This window comes from Anguilla anguilla, chromosome 9 (genome assembly GCF_013347855.1).
Source record: "Anguilla anguilla isolate fAngAng1 chromosome 9, fAngAng1.pri, whole genome shotgun sequence".
Classification (NCBI taxonomy): Eukaryota; Metazoa; Chordata; class Actinopteri; order Anguilliformes; family Anguillidae; genus Anguilla; species Anguilla anguilla.
The window spans coordinates 10,368,008-10,381,705 of record NC_049209.1 but is presented as its reverse complement, the minus strand read 5'-3'; the positions used below and the strand labels follow the sequence as shown (position 1 = coordinate 10,381,705).

The window sequence follows — 13,698 nt, the reverse complement described above, 5'->3', positions numbered from 1 at the left end:
TCTACCCATTCTGTTTTCCTGAATGAGTTAGAGACTAAGGTCTGGATTTGATGGAAAATTTTAAGAGCTTAGAAAAACAGGATTGAATCTATGGACAGTATAGCTTTGAGATATCAGATCATAGAAGTTCCATATCACAGTACTATTTTGTTGCACTTATGCTAGTTTGAACATACATATAGTCCTTTCAGATTCAGATAATTAAAATGCTTTATATTTAATAATGTAATATGCAACAAAAAAAATGATGCTATGCTAATGACTAATGTTTCTTTTGGAATATCATACATATCATTATAAGCTTTTCATGTGTCCATGGCTTTGACATAAAAGTGAACAGTTTGGCGAGTCACATTTGCTTCTTGCTGAACTCGCCAAACAGTTGGTGAATAAAGAAGTATGAAACTATAAGTCAAAGTTATGGACAAAAGTAGAAAGTTGAATGCAGGCCTAACACTCAGTTGGGCTCACTCAGCGTACACACTAAACGTGCAACCGCTACTCTGCGGGAACCTGACGCCGCCGCTCTCTGCCGATTGGCTGATTTCAGGCCGTTCAGGAGGAGATCAGCATCCCCGGAAGCTTCCTGAAGCTCAGCTACCTCAGCACCCGCGCCCCGGGCTACAAGTCCCTCCTGCGTATCATCCTGACCCACTCCGTCACCCCCGCCGGCCTGGCCAAGGTGCACGTGTCCGCCACCGTCGAGGGGCGCCTCTTCCAAAAGTGGTTCCCCGCCGCCCCCGGCCTGGTGTACGTCCTGGCCTGGAACAAGACGGACATCTACGGCCAGAAGGTCTTCGGCTTGACCGAAGCCATCGGTAGGTCGTCAGGGCCAACCGTCTGACAAACGAGCCGATGTTTATTTATTTTTTTTGCGTTTTATTACTTTGCGCTCCGACTCTCCTTCGTCTGTTTGCAGTCAATGCATTTGCATAATCACGTGAAATTTTGAATTCCGGGCCGCGGACAGGTTGATGGGATTTATAATTTGAATTTGCCTCGCGACGCAGGAGCCGAATAATCCGTTCAGACAATTCCGTCCTCTGTCACCGGTCCTGTCTCTCAAGGCATGACTTTCCCCGCAGGATCGCATGTCGCTTAGCAGCAGGCTTTTAAATCTCACGGTTTTTATTCATCGGGCATCGCCCAAACTGTTGTTTTATTAATTATGCGGAGAGGGGAGCTACGTGCAATTTTAATGAACTTTAATTAGCGTTGAGGGCTTTGTGAAGACTCTTTGATTGACAAGCCTGCAGTATGTGGACCGCTAAAATGAATATCATGTAGCTGTTTGTTCTGTTGGAGAGCTTTGTCACAGATCTTGTAGAAGCAGCTTTCATGTGCATTTTTCCTCTCGTTGTGAGATGGCAGATACTGCTTCGACTAAGGGGCCTCCCAGTCCAATTTAATCCCGGTGCATGTGCGACCTTTAACAGGACGAGGCGTCACATTTAGTTACCTGCTATTTAAAAGAGCAGCCCTACAGGTGTTATGAATGTACTGCGCAGACACAAATGTTCCCTGAATGGAAATGACGAAGGGAAAGAAGTAGATCCCTGGATTTCATGCATGCTCAGCCATTTTAATCCATATAGTGTGCATGAGAAACTGATTAGGAGAGAGATTCTTGAAAAATCTCTATATTTACACCAGCAGAAGAAGCTCACCCCTAAAGCCATATCCACACCCTGAAGCTGAGTGTAAAAACCCAGTCTGTCATGCTGACAGTCAATGGAGCTTTCAGGCTGCAGCTGTTCTGTATGACGTGTGTGTGTATACAGTCTTGGGGCTGTGTGTGTGTGTGTGTGTACGTGCATGCGTGTGTGTGTGTGTGTGTGCGTGTGGTATGGTTGCTGTGTGAGTGTGGTTGCTGTGTGTGTGCATGTGTGTGTGTGTGGAATGGTTGCTGTGTATGTGTAGTGTGGTTGCCGTGTGCGTGTGTGTGTGCGTGTGGCATGGTTTCTGTGTGTGTGTACTGTGGTTGCTGTGTGTGTGTGTGGAATGGTTGCTGTGCATGTGTAGTGTGGTTGCCGTGTGTGTGTGTGTGTGTGTGCGTGTGGTACGGTTGCTGTGCGTGTGTGTGTGCATGTGGTGTGGTTGCTGTGCGTGTGTACTGTGGTTGCTGTGCGTGTGTGTGTGTGTGTGTGCGCGTACGTGTGGTACGGTTCCTGTGCGTGTGTGTGTGCGTGTGGTGTGGCTGCTGTGCATGTGTAGTGTGGTTGCCGTGTGTGTGTGTGTGTGTGTGTGTGTGTGCGCGTGCGTGTGGTACAGTTGCTGTGCGTGTGTGTGAGCGTGTGGTGTGGTTGCTGCGTGTGTGTGTGTGCGTGTGGTGTGGTTGCCGTGTGTGTGTGTGTGTGTGTGTGTGCGTGTGGTGTGGTTGCTGTGCATGTGTGTGTGTGTGTGTGTGTATGTGTGTATGTGTGGTACGGTTGCTGTGCATGTGCGTGTGGTGTGGTTGCTGTGCGTGTGTGGCGTGGTTGCTGTGTGTGTGTACTGTGGTTGCTGTGCGTGTGTGGCGTGGTTGCTGTGTGTGTGTACTGTGGTTGCTGTGTGTGTGCGTGTGGTGTGGTTGCTGTGTGTGTGTGTGTGTGGTGTGGTTGCTGTGCGTGTGTACTGTGGTTGCTGTGTGTGTGTGTGTGTGTGTGTGTGCGTGTGTGTGTGCGTGTGTCGCGTGGTTGCCGGGCGCGTGCGTGTATTTGTCCCTACGTGCATGCTTGCGTGAGTGAGTGTCCACAGATGAGCTGTGCTAGCGCGGCCCGTGATGATATCAGTGAGGCATGAAAAGGCTCCCGGGACCGCGGAGCTGATAGCGCACAGGCAGAGCTCCACTGTAGCTGTAATGCTGTTTGCTTCGCTCCGGCTCACTGCAGGCTTTCTGCTCCACGCTGCGCGCCACACTTTTATCCACTGTACCGTATGTGGGTCCACCTACCTACGTGAGAGATGCTCCCCATACCAGTTCTGTACATAGCATGTGCTGTGCTGTTCAGCCTATGGTTTTCAGCACCTTTCTCTCACGCTGTTGTTTGCATGTGTATGTTATCAAAGATGGCTACGCGAGCTACCGTATTTGTCGCTGTCTTAACCTTTTGTACGCCCAGTTGCCCAGAGTTGCCCAGCACTGTTACTGGATCTACCGTTCCATAGGTTTTCGCTCGAACCCTAACAATGCACACCTCATTCAACATTCATAGAGATCTCAATGAGTTGCTAATTACTAGAATCAGGTGTGCCAAATTAGGGTATTAATGACAAACTACTGGACGGTAGATCTCCAGGAACAGGGTTGGGCACCCCTGATGTACATGTTATTGCTCTTAAAAAACTTGGGTACACCCAACACAAGTCAACTGCTGCGGTCCTTCAATGGCGTTTAGACACAGAATGAAATATAAACATCGAAAACATAATGATGTGACACAGCCCATGATCAAGTGCTCACTAAACTTGGCGTGGTTGCGTGTCTTCCAGTGTCTGTGGGCTACGAGTATGAGTCTTGCCCCGACTTCATTTTGTGGGAGAAGAGGTCCACCCTGCTGCAAGGCCTCGAGATGGTGGCTTCCAACTTGGGCGGCTGGTCCCTCGACAAGCATCACATCCTCAACTTACAGAGTGGTAGGGAGTCCAGTGTCCTCCATTCTGCTGGGAAGCATATCACCTCCTCTTCACCTTCACCTCTTTTCTCAGCAAGCTCATAGAGCTGCAATATGGTTGTGTAAGGTTGTGCCATAACAATGTTTTTTACAGCAACTCAAACCACAGCTTTCCAGTGATGCTGTACACAGGTCCAGCTACAGTATGTTGTAAATTTTATCATGTTCTTTAACTTTTAAGCATGTTTTTGTGACCCAACAAAATCACAAGGGTAAAGGCTTTTCACAACTTTCCGCAACCCAAAAAAAAAAAAACATTTTTTGCTAACTGTGTATTAACCTTTTCTCAGACAGTTGCATTCAGAAGATGATCCATCCATATAAAATTGCAGATCTGTGTTTTTCCAGCCCAGAAGGATTATGTATACGAAAGATTTTATCATTAATAATTAATGCTTGAGCGACAGCTGTTTTTTCCCTCTGTCTTTTCCTGGTAGTATTCCCGTCTAGCCCATTGAGAATATGAGCATACTGAATTTCTCTGTTCTGCATGCGATTGCAGAAGAATGGCAGACAACAGGGGGATGTTGTGAGTGAAGACAGAGGAGGACTAAGCTGTGCCAGTTTCTGAATGCAGTCCTTGCCCTGCCCTTTTCCCCTCTTGTTAGGCATATTGCACAAAGGAAACGGGGAGAACATCTTCATCTCCCAGCAGCCTCCTGTCATCACCACGGTGATGGGGAACGGCTACATCCGCACCATTCCCTGTCCGAGCTGCAACGGCCCCGCCCTGGGCAGCAAGCTCTTCGCTCCCGTCGCTCTGGCCTGCGGGTCCGACGGCAGCGTCTACGTCGGGGACTTCAACTTCGTCAGGCGAATTCTCCCAAACGGCAAAGCCATCAGCATTCTGGAACTGAGGTCATTTTTTTTTTTTTTTTTTAAATACCGAAATGCAATTTGTGAAAGGGAATTCAGGTTATTTCTGCTAGTTCTTCATATCATTACTGCTGAAATGCTTTATATGCATGTTTGTCCATAAAACACCCTACCTTTGAAGGAATTCTTCTTCTTCATCATCTCCTTCTTCTTCTTCTTCTCTGTTGTTTTTTTTTTCTTCTTCTTCTTCTTCTTCTTCTTCTTCTTCCCTGTTGTTTTTCTTCTTCTTATTATTATCTGTTATTTTCCGTCTATGTGTTTTTCTTCTTATAATTATTATCTGTTGTTTTTCTTTTTATCTGTTGTTTTTTTTCTTCTTTTTTTCTCTGTTGTTTTTCTAGCTGTTGCTGTTGTTATCATGAATATCAATATTAGCAGTATTTATAGTAACGGTAATGATGTTGTTGTATTTGATTACATTAATCATAATAAAAGGCAAGCACCATTCTCAGCACGGCGCTCCAGTGTGAGGGAAGATTAGCTTGCACCTCCTCGCCTCCCTCAGTTTCCTCCCCCTCCTCCCCCTCGTCCTCTTTACCCCCTATAACCTTTGGCTTGAGCCACCATCGGTCCAACTCCTGCCCCGTAACTCTCAGACAATCTGAGAGTCTTTTTGTTTGTGCCAGTTAATCGGGGAATTGATGTCCTGTGTGCTTTATTGGAAACCATGCAAGTCTCATGTGTGCATGTGTTCATGTTATTTTTTTTATTTTTTATTGCAGAGTTAGCACCAGCCTTAATATTCAATGAGTAATTGCCCATTTTTGTCCCTTTCCTTTTGAATGCTGCACTGTTAGGAACCGGGATATAAGGCACAGGTACGTGTCCCCCCCGCTTTCCTCTTGAGATGCAATTAATGTGTTTCCCATTTCAGCCTGTGTCCCATTTCATTGTGTGTGATGTAGCATTCTCCTTTAAAAGAGGGCTCTGGGCATTTACTTCAAGCAGCCACCCGATGAACTGAAGGCAAGGCAATCTTCTACGCCGTAAGCATTTGCTTACAGGATAGAGGATTAGTAAAGTGAGGATAGTGGGTCAATATTGAAGTTTATTTACTCGTATTTGAAGGTTGCAAGGGCTTAAGGGTGGGTCTGTCTTTCAGACAAAGCATCTTAGGGGAGGGAGAGTTCTGTAAAGTCCACCTCTTACCAGAGACAAGTCGTGTCTTTAATGTGTGTTTAGAGAGGCGACGCTACCATGGTGAAAGGCACTGGGCCTTTATAAGTTTGGGGAGAAACCTTGGCTTGAAAAGTTAAATTTGTCCTCAAACAAAGGAAAGTTCCAAAACCAGAAATTCATCATACGGTTCTATTACATTTAGGCATTTTGCAGTATGTCCAGTGTCACTTACATGAGTGCAGAGAAAAATGTTAAGGGAACAAAGATCTAATGCTAAGCCATTTCTGTCACAATCAACAGTAGCTGTTATTATATAACTCGTTTATACATCGTAAATGTATAACGGTACAACATAAAGTTAGGCTCCACAGTATGTGCCAGAGGGAGACGAAGAGTGTAGTGCTTCAAGTAGCAATTGGGTTTGAGGACAGAGTTTTAGATGTAGCTTAGTTGAGGCTAGTTAACCCATGATGCGTGTTCAGGTTCAGCATTAGGTGAGATGTATCATGCATCAGATTTATATAATGAAATCATTAAAATAGCAGGGCATATTAAAAGGGCCCATAATGTGGCCCGTAAGCACACAGAGTATTTCCCCGGCAAACAAGTGATAAACCTGTCAAGATAGGTAGACAATAGAGAGGATTTTTATTTGCACTAATAAATCTCTTTTTACGCAGACTGTGGATTGAGGGATCCGCAGTGAATTTGCTCTTTTTTTTCTGTAATTTCTTTACATATAGTGAAAACCCTGGCAAATATGTAGTTTTAAGCTGCAAAAAATGTAGTGTGAATACAAAAGATATTGCACAGAAATATGCGGGATCTATAAAGATGTGCATACATTTCCATTCCTTAAAAATACACAGTTAAATCATCAGTGTTAAATCAGAAGAAGCATATTTCACCCTGAAAGATTACATTAAGTCCCTGTTGGACACAGATAAACTCTGTTAGAGTTGAATTAACACTGAAGACTAAACTGCGCATAAGCATAATTGCTATTCGGTGATAAACTGCTCCGTGGAACAGATCTGTCCCTTCCCACCATTAGGGAACGGAAATTATACATGAATTCAAGATCATTTTTTTCCCACAAGTAATCTGGAAGTGCAAATTTATTTCAAGCACACAAATATAAATGAAACCATTCCTACTTCTCATATTTTTAATGAGAATTTTCGATCTTACTGCAGGTTGTGACCTAGCAAAGACAAACCCATTTCCACAACACCATAGTAACTTGATTATTATGTTGCTTGTGTTTGTCTGGGGAGAGACTCAACAGTGACTTAAAAAAAAACGAAAATAAAAGGTTTTGTAATTATAAAAAACAGATGCAGGTACATATTGTTAAGTCTAAAAAGTCCATCCTACTAATATGGTAGTAGCGTAAATTGATTTTCTTTGTATGATTGTTAGCCAAGTTTCTCTTCATTAAAAAAAGGACGGGGAGTAAAAATGACTGAGCAAGATATTTGTTTTTATTAGTATTCTTTCTCAAATTAACTAACGCCTGGCAGGCTCTTCTACACAGCCCTGGGAGTATTTCTTCATAAAAAATGTACATGTTACATGTATGTACATGTTTTTTTTTTTTTTGTTTTCCACCACCGGCTGGGTAAACAAAAAAAAAAAGAAATACTTCTAACAAAGCTGCCATGTGTTGGATCAGACGTGCTACCACATCAATGAAAGACTTCAGCAGCTGAAAATTTGTCTTTGCTAAGTGTGTGTGCGTTTTGTTTTCCTTGTGAATAAGACATAGACACTCACGATATTGCTAATTTATGTGCCGACGATGGCTAGGAGGCTCTTTACGAGTGCCTTTCAAATACCGACAAACGTCAATACTTAGCGTGACTCGGTCTTCGGAGACAAAGCGTAAATGCGCCAGAACGCGCTACATCCTAACGCGTAATCATCTCAGTTGCCGGAGCGCTTGCTGACTGGCGGTGGCTCTCTCTTTCGCAGCACGAGCCCGGCCCACAAGTACTACCTGGCCATGGACCCGGTGCGGGAGGCCCTGTATCTGTCAGACACCAGCAGCAGGAGGGTCTACCGGCTGAGAACTCTCAACGAGACCCGGGACTTGGCCAAAAACGTGGAGGTGGTGGCCGGCACGGGGGACCAGTGCACGCCCTTCGATCAGAGTCACTGCGGCGACGGGGGGAAGGCCTCCGAAGCGGCGCTCAACAACCCCAGAGGTAACGTCAACATTCGCGCGTCTGAACGAACGAGCGAGTGCCTTATTCGCACGATTAGGCCTCAGCTTCGGAAGAGGCTTATTCACACGATGTTTTACTTCACATCATTCGTTTAGGCAAACTCCGTTGAATGGAATGATGGGCATTAAACATATATAGAATCGTGATTTTGCGCCACCGCAATAAATGTTTGCCTGATGAAAGATTTTTTAGAAGTCCAGCATCTGTTACGTAGTATCTCAGAAGCAGGCGCTAAATTGACTTTTTCAAGCTGTGCTATATCTCAGCTTCTACCTTTGCTCGGACGAAAAAAAAAACATCTTTGGCCATGACTCTAGCCTCAAATGCTGTGATTATGTGGTGAACGGTCCCGTAGAGGTAACCTGGCTGGCCCTTTCAGAATCCCTCAGTTTACAAGCCCTTGAAAGCCAACTCCCAAGGCAGACCTGTTCCTTGTGTACATCTGTCCAAGTTCCCTCAAAATCGATTTGATCCAGGCCCGGGGAACCAACCTTGGAGCGCATGGATCGCATTACCCTTAAAGGCCATTGGCACCGCAGCCTTGTATGACATGGTGATGCTGTAATGTGAAACGTTATCTCTGTGAGACCAGGTCCTTTAAGGAGGTGCGCATCTCTGACGCCGATTCTTAATTGTCCGCCCCGGATCTCCAGGCCGCAGCGCCGCGAGTTTGTACTGTGCCCGGCTAAAGTGGAACACTGAGACCGCCCTCCGCGCCTTCTCCTGAAAACGAATCAAAGCTTCCACCGGGGGGATATGTTCCGGCTGCTTCAACAGTTTATCCGCTTTTCCTCCTGGCTGTATTATGCTGGGCACCCCTGGCCCGACTCCGCTTTTGCGCATTCGCAGGCATGGAAACATGACACCCCGAGCCGAAAACAGGAAGTCACTTGAAATTCTGTTCGTGTTGGTTAATATTCAGGGGCAGCGCACCCCCGAATTAATCTGCGCATTTCTCTTTCCCATTGTAATGAAGTGTTGCCGGTCATTCTCGGAGGGTAGGAATATTTAATATAAGTTGGAAGGAGCCTCCCTGCCGCAAATGATTTGTTTTTCCGCGTATTCAATTAGCGCGCAACACGCATTTGGAAGGAGGGCAGGGTGGAATATAAACAACTGAATCTTCCTGCGAGTCGTACAAAGATGTCAGCTTTCTGCAGATGGGGCCCGGGGCTTCTCAGTGCTGTTTACGCACTTTCTATTCAGGGAGGGCTTTCGATAAGCTCTGGTTTGAGCTTTGACCAACTGACGATGAGGCAGCAATTGACCGTCCTCCAGATGCGCTGGCTTTCAATTTCAGGTAGAGTGTCTTCCCTCGGCTCCCCAACCCCACACCCTCCGGATCAAAATTCCTTTGCTCCCTCTCCCAGTGTTTAATGCGAGCGAGAGCCAAATGTTTTCCAGAACAATCCGCGCAGATAATTGAGCCCGGATTCAGTTAAGGCGGGCCGATTCTCGTGGCAGAAGTTATTAGTGTTCGTTACATTGCTTTCTCCCCACCTTCCCTGCTTATCTCCCCCCCCCCACACACTGGCCTCGGAGCAGCGTAGTTAGCACGCGCGCCGCGCGGGCTCTCCGGAAATTACTTTCCTCCGATCCCACAATGCACTTTGCCACCATTCAGTGGCCCCAGAGGTGGCTGAGTAATGCCTTTATCAGGTGGTGACACAGTCGCCACATCTGCCCCCTTAAGCAGGACCCTCTTACCGCCTCTACATTAAAGTGACACTGTGTCTGTGGGGGTGGGGCGAGGGGGCGAGGGGGCGAGGGGGGGGTGGGCAATTTCTAACGAGTGCGGCCTCCCGGCAGTTCACAGACGAGGCAGCGCAGGGATATTAAAGTCACATTTCACACAATAAACTAACCAAAATAACCTTAACCAAGCACATATAAATAATGGCTCCGTCAAACCGCTAACCTCAGCGGAGAGCCGCGCATCGCGGGCGCGGGAGACGGCGAAGGTCGACGGACATGCCGCCGGGCCGCCGGGTACGGGTCGAGGGCGCGGCACCGGCGACGCCCGCCCGCCCGCCGGCCACGCCGCGCGGTCATCGAGCGGAGGCCGCCTCCCGCGCGCGTACGGCGCCGCCCATTGTTGATATCGATACGGTATCGACGCTCCCCGCCCGCCCGCGGCACCGCGGTCTCCGGGACATACGCGAAACATCGCGGCTATTAATTATCGCCCCCCCCCCCCCCCCCGCTGAACCGCAGAGCCCCGGCGATCGTTAATCACTGTCACCTTTGCGGACCGACGGCGGATTCATCCTTGCTTTCCGTGCGCTCGTTCGCCGCGCCGTGTCCCGCGGCCCTCTGCCGCCCTCGGCAGCGGCAGACGGAGGGAGCGTCTGGGCTCGCGCTTCCCCTTTTCCCTTTGTTCGCTTTGTGATGATTTTTCTAATGCTATTCATCACTCCACTCCAGAGCTGGCGAGGTGCTGCCACCCTCTCAGCCCTGGTATGCATATTATTGGCTCTGTTTCTTCTGTATTTTTTTTGTTGTTGTTTGTTTGTTTGTTTTTTTGGGGGGAGGGGGGCTGAGCATATCCAGTCCCCACTCCAATTTGGAATTGCCAACCGTCTGAAAACACAGTGCTAAGTACGTGCGCTAACCTCATTGGTCATTTTGGAGAGTGTATTGATCCACAGTTTTCCTCCGAAACTACAAAACTACAGCTAAGCTTGTAGAGAGGAAGACCTTTCACGTGCGGTTTTGACTGCAATCTGCGGGTGCCCGATCGACCAGCAGGGGTCGCTAGATAGCGATGAATGCGAAGCCCTACTGAACCGTCCTACAGCATTTCCTGGGTGGCGCCATTGCCAATTGCACATCGCCCTGTGGAGCTGCTGGCCGCAGTCGGCACTGGCACTGTCCGGGTTTGCCCTGTTGCATTGTTTTGACGTTTTTACTTTCAGAATCTGCTCTTTGAAGTAGTCGCAAACGAGACCTGTGAAAGTCTCCTGGCAAAAACATTGGTTTCAGCATTGGAGCCATTGTCGAACCCATTTCCTGAGAAACACACTTTGCACAGGTTGTCATTTTGCCAAGTGGAGTGGGCAGTGCTTGGATAGCACTTTATATCAAGGAAATTGTTAACCTGACCAGCAACCAGTATGTGTAAAACTCAGTTAACTTGATGTTTTGTGTAGTTGTTGTGCAATATTGCATTGGAACCACGCAGCATTTCATGGGCTTATGCTTCGGTTATTTCAATAAGCATTTTTGGTGCCTAATTTGCGAAAGCCATCTGTGCCTCTCTGTTCAAAACTGCATCTGCACAAGGCTACAGCTGAAGCATTTGCACTCTTCAGGTACAGTCACCTGTAGCACTGACTGGTTGACACCCTGCAGTCTCTACCGCAGAGCATTGGCAGCAGTCGGATGTGTTGAACAGCTGAAAGTGCTGTGACTACTTTTGGGAGGTATTAAAACATTAAAAAATGTTATCTGTGGAACCCACCCCGCAGCTGGAAGGAGGAGACCTATTGTTTCTTGTGTCCGATCGGTTATTTAATTATGTTTCACTTACCCAGGAAAATAACCTTAATGTAAAAGGTTATAAGAGCTGTTGTATTGAATTATATTGCTTTGTATTGACTTCGCTGTCCTTGAGAGAGGAGAGAAGATCCCTCCTCTCTTTTTTGTATTTTGCATGTCTCCAGCCTCTGCTCAGTCACTGTGACAGCAGAGAGGAGTCTTCCTTTATCAGGCTCGCAGCCCCCTTGATTGACAGAAGCAGGCTCGGTTAATTAAGACAGATGCCTTCTCGTTTTCTCTCTATTCGTGCTATGTTTTGTTTGGCAAAACGGTCTGAACACGAGAGTGAATTTCATTTCTTTTTTTTTCCTGAACTATTCTGAACATTTTGTGTGGTCACGGTTTTGGTTTTGAATCCGGTGGCACGGAATAAATTTCCCGTTTTTTTTAAATGAAGTCGTGTTCCGCGGAGGATCGCGGCCAGGGCGGGTTCAAATTTGTTTATTCTTGTTTTCACATTTGCTTTTAGCGTAGTGTCCTTGATTAACATTTTCCCGCCGTGTATTAATCCTCATTTTGGTGGAGTGAGATTGCTGTCAGTGGGGGAACGGCTCAAACCCTGCCGAGAGACGACTTGCTCTTGACGTCGCCGCCACGTCATGACAACCCGATAATTTCACTCAACAGCGAGGAAACGTTTTCATAACACGGAGTACGTTCGATTACCGTCATGAGAATTATAACCAGGCTGTGAAGCATATGTGTGCTTTGAGTGTGTGTGCATGTTAACGTGTGTGCGTGTGCGTGCGTGTGTGTGTGTGTGTGTGTTGGGAGCGACGGGGAAGACATCCATTGTAATTGAGAATGTCTCTGCTGTGAAAACCCAGAGGAAATGATGCAAGTCAAGGGAAGAGCTAACATGGCAGATGTGGGTAGCTCTTTGGTGCAGTTTTCACAGACTGAGCCAGGGACCCATTAGGATGGGTACTGGAGCTGATTACTGCGCATTAAGCAGGGCTCTTTGAAGTGTGCGTCGGGGGACACTTATCACAAGTCTGACTCCTGTCCACCTGAGACTGGCAGCCTCCCGCAAACCTCCCTGGCCCTGTCAAAAGGAACAATTGATCTTGACATCAAAGGTGATATGAGTTGCGCTGATGTCAATTCTGTTCAAATCAGTTTATCTATTCTTTTTTTTCTTCACTTTCAACATTGATTGTGATCAGAAATAATCATATTTTGGCAGAGACATGAAATAAGAGTTTTTATCAGAGATTGCGAATGGTGATGGTCATGCAGTTTGATTTGCTATGAAGCTTTGGCTGACTTCATTTCATCTTCTGTTTAGCGTCTCTCAAATAAATCCGCAACACTAAATCGTTTAGTTTTTTAAATTTTTTGCTGGGAGATAATATATTTATACATTTTAAAATTAAACAGAAATGCATAACCATAAATGCTTATTATTATCATTTGGAAGTTCATCTCATAATATTGAAAAAAAAAATAATGGCAAAATTGTATTCTAAATTTTTTTTAATTCATTTTAAAAACATGTAAATATTGTCCCACAGTTAAAAATATAATAATGCTGTTTGGGTTGCTACCTGTCATTTTGCAATCGATAATGTCATGGGAATGTTCATGCTTTAAGGCTATGGTTGAACATAGCAATATTAATATTAAGCCACAGTAGGAAAATGTGTCAGTACACAAACTAAAAAGCCACCGTAGAACACAGACTAATTTTATAATTTAATTATAGAGGATCAGACCCAGGGAAAAGCAATTAAAGAACATCAGTGTAGTACCATGAGACTTTTTTAAAAGGCTGTTGGCTAACTCCAAACAAACAACTCATGCTATTGGTGGAAACCTAACTACTTGTGAAGACCATTAAACAGGCAGTAGATGCAGTGTGGTAAAAGAGGAATTAATTGAAATATGGAAACGAGCTGTAATTTGCATGTTATCACATGCAAATTAATTGCATCAGACTTCTGTTTAAGCAGTTAATGGAAGGTACAAATATATGCTGGAAGAATTCACAGGTAAATGTCTTATTAGCACCTGTCGAGCTTGATAAATTCATCAGTCTATTTTTGCTTTGGCGGCAATGTGGTTATGACACAGACCATTGTACGCATAGCGAGGATGCATTATTTATTTATTTTTTACAAGATAGCATATGGTAGCAAAAACACACCACATAAATGTGAGTGAAGAAATAACAAAATGATTTACATACTTTTCTAAACATATATTTATATAAAATATTTTTTCCTGAAATTGAATCTATTCACCTGACTGCTTATTTATTTATTTGATTGTTTGTTATTTATGTC

General features: G+C 45.7%; 1 protein-coding gene across 3 annotated transcripts in view; it reads left to right on the top strand.

Moving 5' to 3' along the window:
• tenm1 (teneurin transmembrane protein 1) overlaps positions 1-13,698 on the top strand; it is a 414,402-nt gene that overhangs the window by 367,362 nt on the left and 33,342 nt on the right. For all 3 annotated transcript variants that reach the window (XM_035434568.1, XM_035434569.1, XM_035434567.1), the window contains 5 exons: positions 551-818; positions 3,472-3,615; positions 4,262-4,511; positions 5,327-5,347; positions 7,623-7,855. In XM_035434568.1, the coding sequence (XP_035290459.1) occupies positions 551-818; positions 3,472-3,615; positions 4,262-4,511; positions 5,327-5,347; positions 7,623-7,855 (916 nt within the window). The remainder of the gene's footprint in view (positions 1-550; positions 819-3,471; positions 3,616-4,261; positions 4,512-5,326; positions 5,348-7,622; positions 7,856-13,698) is intronic.